Source organism: Arachis duranensis, chromosome 2, assembly GCF_000817695.3.
Source record: "Arachis duranensis cultivar V14167 chromosome 2, aradu.V14167.gnm2.J7QH, whole genome shotgun sequence".
Classification (NCBI taxonomy): Eukaryota; Viridiplantae; Streptophyta; class Magnoliopsida; order Fabales; family Fabaceae; genus Arachis; species Arachis duranensis.
In genome coordinates this window covers 60,702,298-60,711,030 of record NC_029773.3, presented here as the reverse complement: position 1 = coordinate 60,711,030, position 8,733 = coordinate 60,702,298, and the positions used below count along the sequence as shown (strand labels likewise).

The window sequence follows — 8,733 nt, the reverse complement described above, 5'->3', positions numbered from 1 at the left end:
ACTTTAAATCAAATAGTGTCGTATTTGATATTTAACATCTGATAGTTCATGATCCTAAAAAACATTATTATTGACCTAATATCAAATATAATTTCTGTCTTTTTTTTTTTTCTCAAAATTTTTTTTTTGGTTAATTTGGTAAGAAATGGGGTGTACTGTAAAAAAATGTCATGTTCAGTAACTTTCCCCGTCTGCTTCCCCTCCGATTATTTAAGGCCCAGGACGCAAATCAACCCAACCTCTTCTTCCTCCATCATCCAACTCCAAACGAATACCCAAAACGACAACGCACAGAATCCAGGCCGAGGGTTTCTCCTTCTCGCAATTTTTTTTTTCTTCTTATTATCGCTACCTTTCAACTACTTCTAACCCCAAAATCACTGCTAATCCCATGAATAAATTATCTCCGGTTTGAAATTCAATACCTCCCAGGTTCCCTTCATTTCCTCTTCTTCTTTATCTTTTTTCCCTTTATGATTTTCTCTTATTTATGCTGTGCGCACCTGAGAGCATAAAATTTTATTGCACTTACACTACTGTTTAGAATAATTTCGATACAATAATGTTCACTTTTTTTTTTAATTATTTTATATTTTGCCTGCTTGGTTTCCGAGGGTACCAGAGGAAAAGAATAATACTGCTTTCTTTGAGATTGCCTTTCTCCTTTATTTTCTTTTTAATTTTTAACCTTTTATATTTTAGTTTGTTTGGCTGCTTAAAAATCGAAGCGACGCTGGATTTCTATTTCCCCTCCCTTTTTGTTGTTACTGTGAAGATGATTAACCTTTACTCCCCTTTTTTTAATTGGAATGATAACAGCTGTGTTTCTTTTTTGTTATCTATTTAATATTTTGTTTGTTGCTTTGATGTTTTAACTATGGAGGGAAAAATCGTTATGCGCAATATTATGTCTTTGGTACCAGGTCTTACTTGGTTGAAGTGATTAGTGTTTGCGGTGAATTTATTAATGAGTTTAATAAGCACAGGAACTTTGCATAATTTTCTGTCTCAGATTGATTGAATCATTGATGTTATATGCATTCTAACACAGGCTTCGAATGATGGAATCGAAGTCGCCTCTGCTCCATGACAATTCTGAAGCCAAAAATGCATTTCGTAAGCCATCTGGTGATGCAGCAAATAGGAATTATCGGCGACGATCACCTGTTGATGGATCAGCATCACCTGATGGTTGGAATCTTCAATTCTCTAGTTCTTATTTCCTTTGAAGTTACAATTGTGTTGTGGTGAATGGTTTTAACGCATAAGCAAGCTATATTTTCATCCAATATTATTGTTTGAAATTGCTCAATGTCAACTGCATTATGTTATACTTTTTGAGGTACTTGTTGTTACTGGAAAGTAGATTGGTATTGATGCTCGTATCCTCAGGTTGTAGCCCTTAGAGTTAGTTACTCTACTCATGTTGACACATGGATTGTATCACTTAACTCTCCCATAGTAACATCATGAGCCATGACTCATGATACAGTTTCTCTCTCTACTCAAACTCATCGCTGTTTCTTTAGATTTCTCTTTGCCATGGGATGTGATTGTGCTGAAAGTGATTTGTTAATCTTGTTATTGTAAAGGTGTCCAATTGTCACAACTAACAATTGAGATTTAGATCTAATGTGAGCTTTAGAATATATAGTTACAGTTATATTTTACCAGTTTCTTTCCATATTTAATTTGATTAGAATTAGAATTAGGATTATATTATAGTCATTAGAAGAGATTAGTGAACAAGGATTCTGGTGTTTTTACAAAATAGAAATTAGTTGAGTTCTTATCAACAATATACATCATATCAATCAATATAAATTGATTTGTGATGAAAAAATCAATATTAAATTTGTACTATTCACTTTTCAGTATTTCATCCTTCCCTCCTTTTACTCAATTTCAAAGCTTGGCTTTGTGATACTGATAATAGTCTTACCAAATTTAGATGTAAGCCATTCTATGTTGTTTAGGGGTTGAATATTTAATGCATAATAGAAAATGGAAAACTACTACATATGTGCAGGTAGTCCCCAGCTCAAACACAACTCAAGTCCAAACCCAGTGAGGGAAGATTCTGCACGAGCTTCTCACCACCATTCAAGGAAATATGATAGCAAGGAACATGAGCAACAACACTATGGCAGGAGCAAGGATTCTTTTAGAAATTCTGATAGACAGTCATCCAGGAGCTCCTATGGTCACTCTAGGCCTGATAAACATGCAGATGAACATAGATACCATGGGAGGCTGCATTCCCGATATGAGTCAAAGGGTGACCATTCGAGAGAAGAGGCTGGCAGCAAGACAAAAGACTATCAACGAACATTGGACAAGTATTCACGTGACAAATATGATAGATCACATTATAGCAACAAGGAAAAAGATAGAGAAACATATTTGGAGGAGCATCAGAAATATAGAGATAAGGATTCTTCATATGACAGATCTGGATTTGGTAGGAAGCATGCTCTGCATGATGATGCCGAGAGGGAGAGGGGTACAAGAGAAAGGGATGACCGAGATGATAGAAGAGGTTCTCACAGAAGTTATGGTGATTACAAAAGTGATCGAGTAGTATCCTACTCAGAATCAAGGAGCCAAAGAGATGAATCAGGTTCTCAAAGAGAGAGTGGTAAATATCGTCTAAAAGAAGCTTGTAGGAGTGAAGAGGAGCTGGATGGTCAAGACCTTCCACTAGAAGAAAAGAGAAAATATGATGACAGTGAGATTGGTAAGGACAAGGACCAGAACACTAGAAAGGTAGATGACCGATTTGGAAATGTAGATAAAGAATCTTTTGGAAAGAAACCAAAGTTGTTTGGTGTTGATAAGGATGACGGTTACGGAAATGACGGTATTGTTTACATATATCTTGTTCTTACTCCTAGGATTACTCTTCTCCCAGCATGGACCATGCTAATCCTTTGTTATCTTGTACTAAATGCAGATGAAAAGCAAACTTCAAGTCCGAAGCTTTCACATGAGAGTAAAGTAGATTCAAGGGCACCCAAGACCAGTGGTTTTGATGTTTGCAATGATATAGATGCTGCCAAAGTTGCAGCCATGAAAGCAGCTGAGTTAGGTATAAACTATTTTCTTCAAAACTTAGCCTACTGTTGCAATATGAAATGGGTATGTTTATTCTCAAAGATTGCTGATTTTGATACATCAAACAAAGATTCCTAATTTAATTAATCAGGAGGTCCCTATAGTTTCATCAAATTCGTAAATAGATCTCTACACTTCAAAAAATTTGTAATTAGATTCCTATACTAAAAGAAGAGTTTGTAATTGGATCTTTTCTGTTTAAAGAAAATCAAAACAAATGGAAGATTCCTATGTGTATCTATAAGGGACTTGATTAAAAAGCTTGATAAACAATAAGGACCTAAAATATAGGTTAATGACCATACTACTCGGCGCACTACAGTAACTCTCTCTGATCACTCCATTTTTTTCCTAAAAAATGAGCTGTTAACTTCAGTGGCATACTTGTCCTTTTGGAAGGTGAGATTGCCACCAGTTGCTGGTCCTGTCACTGGAGCAGTGTCCCTTGACACCTTCATCAATCTCTTTTTGGGTGGCGCATGAGGAGTGTTTCGATGACTTCATCCCAACCCAGCTTCCATAAATCTCTTTTTTTTCTATTGAGTTTGTGATGTTTTAGGGTTTTTTCGTTCTTCAACCTCCTCCAAGCCATAAGAGCTCTCTATTCTCCATGTTCTCAATTGTTGTTTCTGCGTATGATGGGTTATCCAGGTGCTCTATTGCTGTGTCTTTAAGGCCCAACCTTCTTTTACTTATTGTTTACTGCTCCTCTTTTCAACTCCCTGTTTTCTCCTTGGCTGTTGTTGCCCAGAAGTTTGCTACCAACATTATGGGTCGTTTTTCTCCCCTGTTCACTGAAGCAACGTGCTTTGAATTTAATGCTTGAGGGAGAAGGAAGAATATATTGTTCAGTTAAGAGAAAGTCGGCAAGTTTTCTTTGTATCCCTGTTTTTGAGTACGGAAACTGTTGACTGTCTGCTGTCCACTCTTTGAGAAGCAGTTTTGTTATCAAATTCCACCTTTTATATAGGCATTTTGAAGATTGTGTAAAAGCATTTTCTGGTATTTGTGATCAAAACAAATGAGGAAGGTTTCTTAGGATAACTGAATTCTTTGATAGAGGTAGTAGAAGCTCTAAGGTTATTCTTGAAGGTCGATCATGGGATGGATGGCATAAGTTTGATCAAGTTCTAGTTGCCTTGGTGGATACAACGTCCTCTAAGGACATCCCAAAGAAACCTTCATATCGCCCTCTTCCACCCTCCAAGTTAATTTTCAGGAAAACACCATTCTCACCTGTGGTTAAAAAGGGGAACGGGAGAGATGTTGTAGCTGAGAAGGGTAAAGGAAAAAAGCAAAAAGCCTCGGAAAACACTCTAGAATGGACACTTGGTGTTACAATTTCTCGAGAATAGAAGGAAGGTGTTTTGGGTTCAAGAAGATGAAAAGAAAGTAGCATCATAAGGGATGTTTTATGTCATTCTCTGGACATCTGAACATAATATCTTTTATTACAGGGTAATTTATCCAAAATATCATGTCTTTTCTAGACTTGAGCCTTCTAAATGAAATGTTTTTCTATAGATTAGAGAAACACAATGTCTTTTCTAGGCTGTGGCCTCTAACATCAGGAAGCCAAGCTAATCATTTTCCTGTCTTCGAAACCAACCAACTACCAACCCAGCAAGAACCAACAAGTGTGGGTGCAACTAAAGATTGGAGGTAATTTTTCCAAAGATCACTCACCACCTGTTCAACTACACAAGAAGTGTCAACCCCTCACAAACATGAGAGTTTGGAAAGACACAGGGTACTAAAGTATGTGGTTTTATGTTTTTTCATTTGGTTTGGGAGGATATCTTTCCATCCCTCTCCTTTGTGCTGTTTTCTCTAACATTAAAGAAAAGTCTTTCTTTTGTCATAAAAAATAATATGGCTCAATTACAAATATATTATGACTAAATGATTTACCCAATAAATACAGAAAATGTGGGGCAGAAAACAATCTTGGACATCCTCCACTCTCTAGATGAAAGTTTGGTAGCCTATGAAGTTTTAGGAGGACCAATACATATGCGACTTTCAAAATGTTCAATACGTATCCAAATAGATGAGGGTTTCAAAGCTGCCCAATAAAAACTCAACGTACAAATCAGCAACCTAATAATATATTGCAAATCTTGTATATGGCAATACAATTTAATTGAGATATTATTTTGTGCTTTGCAGTGTCAAGTTCTATATAATTCTTACAAATTCTTCAAGTAATGGGACCTATTTACAAATTCGGTGAAACTATAGAGACTTCTGAATTAATTAAACCTTCAATTTTAACCATTTGCTCAAGATAGAAGTCCACTATAAGATTATAAGAATAATGATTGTAGTGTGGGATAATAGTATTAAATGTGGGATAGTCAAGATGGTAAGTACTTTATTCTTCTGCTAAGATGTGTTCGGTTTTTTATGGATATATGAAAAGGGTATTTTAGTAAAGAAAATTTCTGCACCAAACTCCTCTCGATCGCCTTTATATGTAGTGGATAATTATCTTAGCCAATGTCTGTCTGCTAGTATTGGTTATTATACCTGTAAATCTTATGCTTATCTGACTCTGCTAATTATGATGCATTACAGTCAATAAAAACTTAGTTGGGGTCGGCTGCTTGACTACTGACCAAAAGAAGAAGCTGTTGTGGGGTGGCAAAAAGAGTTCAACTACAGAAGAGGTATCCTTAATCATTTGCTACCTTTTTTCTTCTTTTGCAGCTTCGTACATTTGCATGTAACATGCCATGGACTTCGTTAGGTAGCTAGGATTGAAAGTTGTAATTTCGTTATTCAATGGATGTTTGGGAACCTGGAGTCCTGAAGCGAACTCAACAAGTATATCATAGATTTGCTAGGCTTCTATGTCTTCCAAAATAGTGCATTAGAATTCAAATAGCGGCAATTAATTGAGACCAGTACAATATACTGTAGTCTGTAGTGCCCAAATTCGTTACACTATCTTTTACACAATCACAATGTAAGGTTCCCTTTTGCTACTTGTTTGGAGGAATATCAATCAGAAAGGAAAATAACGCCCAAATTAAAAAGAAAAAAAGCATGGATAGATCACTGGGCATCTGTAGGGTATGCACATCTCTCTGCTTTCCACACTAGTAATTGCCTCAGTTTTCAATCTACCACTTTGTGTGTAGATGACACAACCTCTTTCTCCTCTAATTTTTTGTCTAAATAAATGATCTGTTCAACTGATAGAAATAAAAAATGTTAGACAGATTTTGGAATTTCACTTCCACATCATGAACAACTGTAGCAATTCAAGATGGGATTATAAGCAATCGAGCAGTTTCTCAAACAATGTTATTTAAACATTTTTTGTGGATGCTTGTATGTGTAGATGCATCTTGTGCATTCATGGTTATAAATCATACTGATGTATAGGCATCTAAAGATGGTCACAAAAAATACATTCAAAAATCTTTTTTTTTTTTCCTAAAATGATTCCCAGCAGTTCTTAAAATTTGTAGATCCATGATTTCAGTCCTTGGTTTTGGGACTTCTGTTGAACAGGTTGCAATTTCTAAATCTGTAAATCATATTGATGTTGCTAAGAGACCAACATAGAGCCATCACCTTAGAAATTTTCTTCCAGTGAGTAGTGATTATCCTAGATAACATTTCAAATGATAGATTTCATGGTTTAATTGTTCATAAATTACAAAACCATTAAAGCCTGTGTATATTGCTCAAAGATGATATTTGCGGTTGAGGCTGTATGGTCATGAGTGATTAAGAATGACATCTGCCTAAGCTTGCTGAATTTTGGTTTTATACTGTTCCTCTTCTGTGGCATTATAATGATGNNNNTCACATTATATGCACTTGCCAAATGGTGTAGTCTGGCCATCGCTGGGATACAGCATTGTTTTCTGATCGGGAGCGGCAAGAGAAGTTCAACAAACTCATGGTAAGTTTTGATCGAGTGGTTTTTCTTTTCCAGTCAAGTGATAACATCAGAATATTTGTTGTGTTCCTAAATGACTGGCTCACTTAATTTAAGTTTCTTCACTTACTAACACATTTTTAGAGTCTGAGGTTGTACTCGTGCCTATGGCCAATTGTAGGGTGTGAAGGGCGAAGCCAAAGTGGAGCTGAAATCCGACAATCAAAATGGCAACAACGAGTTACTCCGGGCAGAGAAGCAGAAGGAACTCCAGCTGGACCTAGAGAAACAGTACACTGCCGGCCTTCGACGAAGAGATGGACGCACTGTTGGATTAGGTCTTTAGACGGACACTCGGAAGAATTTGCTTATTTTGACATTTGTAATGTTTTTGAGTATCACTCCACGGTTAGGAGGTTATCACTTGTTTGTTTTAGATATGTTTGGGAAACTTTGTATGCTTTGATGGTGGTAGAACCTCAGGGCAGTTGGTGGAAGCTGCTTGTTAGACATGCTATTTGCATGAAATTACTTATGATTGTCTTTATAAACTCTGATACTGGCTTAGGTTATTATGCTCTTAGATTTTTTTTTTCCGGGTGGATTTACCGAATAACCTAAGCAAAGGGTCAAGGAAGTATGGGTTAAAACTGAAATACCAGGTAAAAGATAAAGTATTGCAATTTCTCACAAAAGGGAGCACGATAATAATATCTAGAGTGTTTCTTTTTCTTTTCTTTTTTTTTTTAACTTTATGGAAGATAGAGGGATATCACATCCGAAGTCATTTTTTTGGGACATTGAAAGTCATCTTTGTATAACTAGCAGAAATCAAGAGGGATAAATGGTGGAAATCATTCCACGTTTGCATTTCTTATTTTGGTTTCTACTACGATTTTATTTCGGTGAATACTCCTGTGTAGAAGGGGTGATGGCTTCTACACATGTATGTTTGAGTTGGCGGACGGCAAAGCTGATAAGTGTCTCGGAAAGACAAAACATGACGAGATTTGCGTTTTTTGCGGCACATGTCCAAGAAGTGTAGGAGAGCTTCACATGATGAGTTTTATGGTTTTATTGGTTAATTACCTTTATTATCACTAGGGCTGGAAGTGAGGCGAGGTGAGTCGAGTTAGACCAAATTCAAGATCGATTCACGAAAATTAAACTTGTCTCACGGCTTGACTCATTAACAATCGAACTTATTTCGAAAGTTCAAGTTCGACTCGATGAAAGTTCACGAACTGGCTCGAACTTACGAGTTGGCTCAAATAATAAGAACATAATCTATAATTTTATATCAATAAATTATAACTTATATATATTAAAAAATATTTAAAAAAATAAATTTAATATATTGTCTATCTATCAATTACTCATTTAATTTATGAGCTCAAATTCAAGCTTAAGCTCAACTCACCAGCTCACGAGTTTAGCTTATCGAGCTATTAATGAATCGAGTTCGAGTTGGCTCATGAACTGACTTGACTCATTTTTAGCCTTAATTATCACTAATGAGTGTTAATATGATGATAAGCCTATAAGTTGGGTTTCCTTTCTTTCTTGGACAAAGGTATCCATTTTTTATCAGTTTTTTTATTTAAATAAAATATATTTTTTTATTTACTTAAATAAATTTATTTATATAATTTTATTTTTTGAAACATTTAGTTAAAATTTTGCTGGCACGGAAAGCAAAAACAAATATTACGTGTTTGCCTTGGTAT

At 35.7% G+C, this 8,733-nt stretch overlaps 1 protein-coding gene across 2 annotated transcripts; it reads left to right on the top strand.

The window, feature by feature from the left end:
- Positions 1 to 224: 224 nt before the first annotated feature.
- Positions 225 to 7,738, top strand: LOC107474301 (uncharacterized). 2 transcript variants are annotated; one of them, XM_016093926.3, is made up of 7 exons: positions 225 to 432; positions 1,052 to 1,191; positions 2,030 to 2,860; positions 2,954 to 3,088; positions 5,692 to 5,783; positions 6,962 to 7,030; positions 7,151 to 7,738. In XM_016093926.3, exons 2-7 carry the CDS (start codon positions 1,059 to 1,061, stop codon positions 7,625 to 7,627), a joined length of 1,737 nt encoding a protein of 578 aa, XP_015949412.1. In that variant the 5' UTR covers positions 225 to 432; positions 1,052 to 1,058; the 3' UTR covers positions 7,628 to 7,738. The 2 variants fall into 2 exon arrangements, with proteins under 2 accessions (XP_015949412.1, XP_052113117.1); XM_052257157.1 differs by having other exon boundaries at positions 226 to 432; positions 7,188 to 7,578.
- Positions 7,739 to 8,733: the final 995 nt, after the last annotated feature.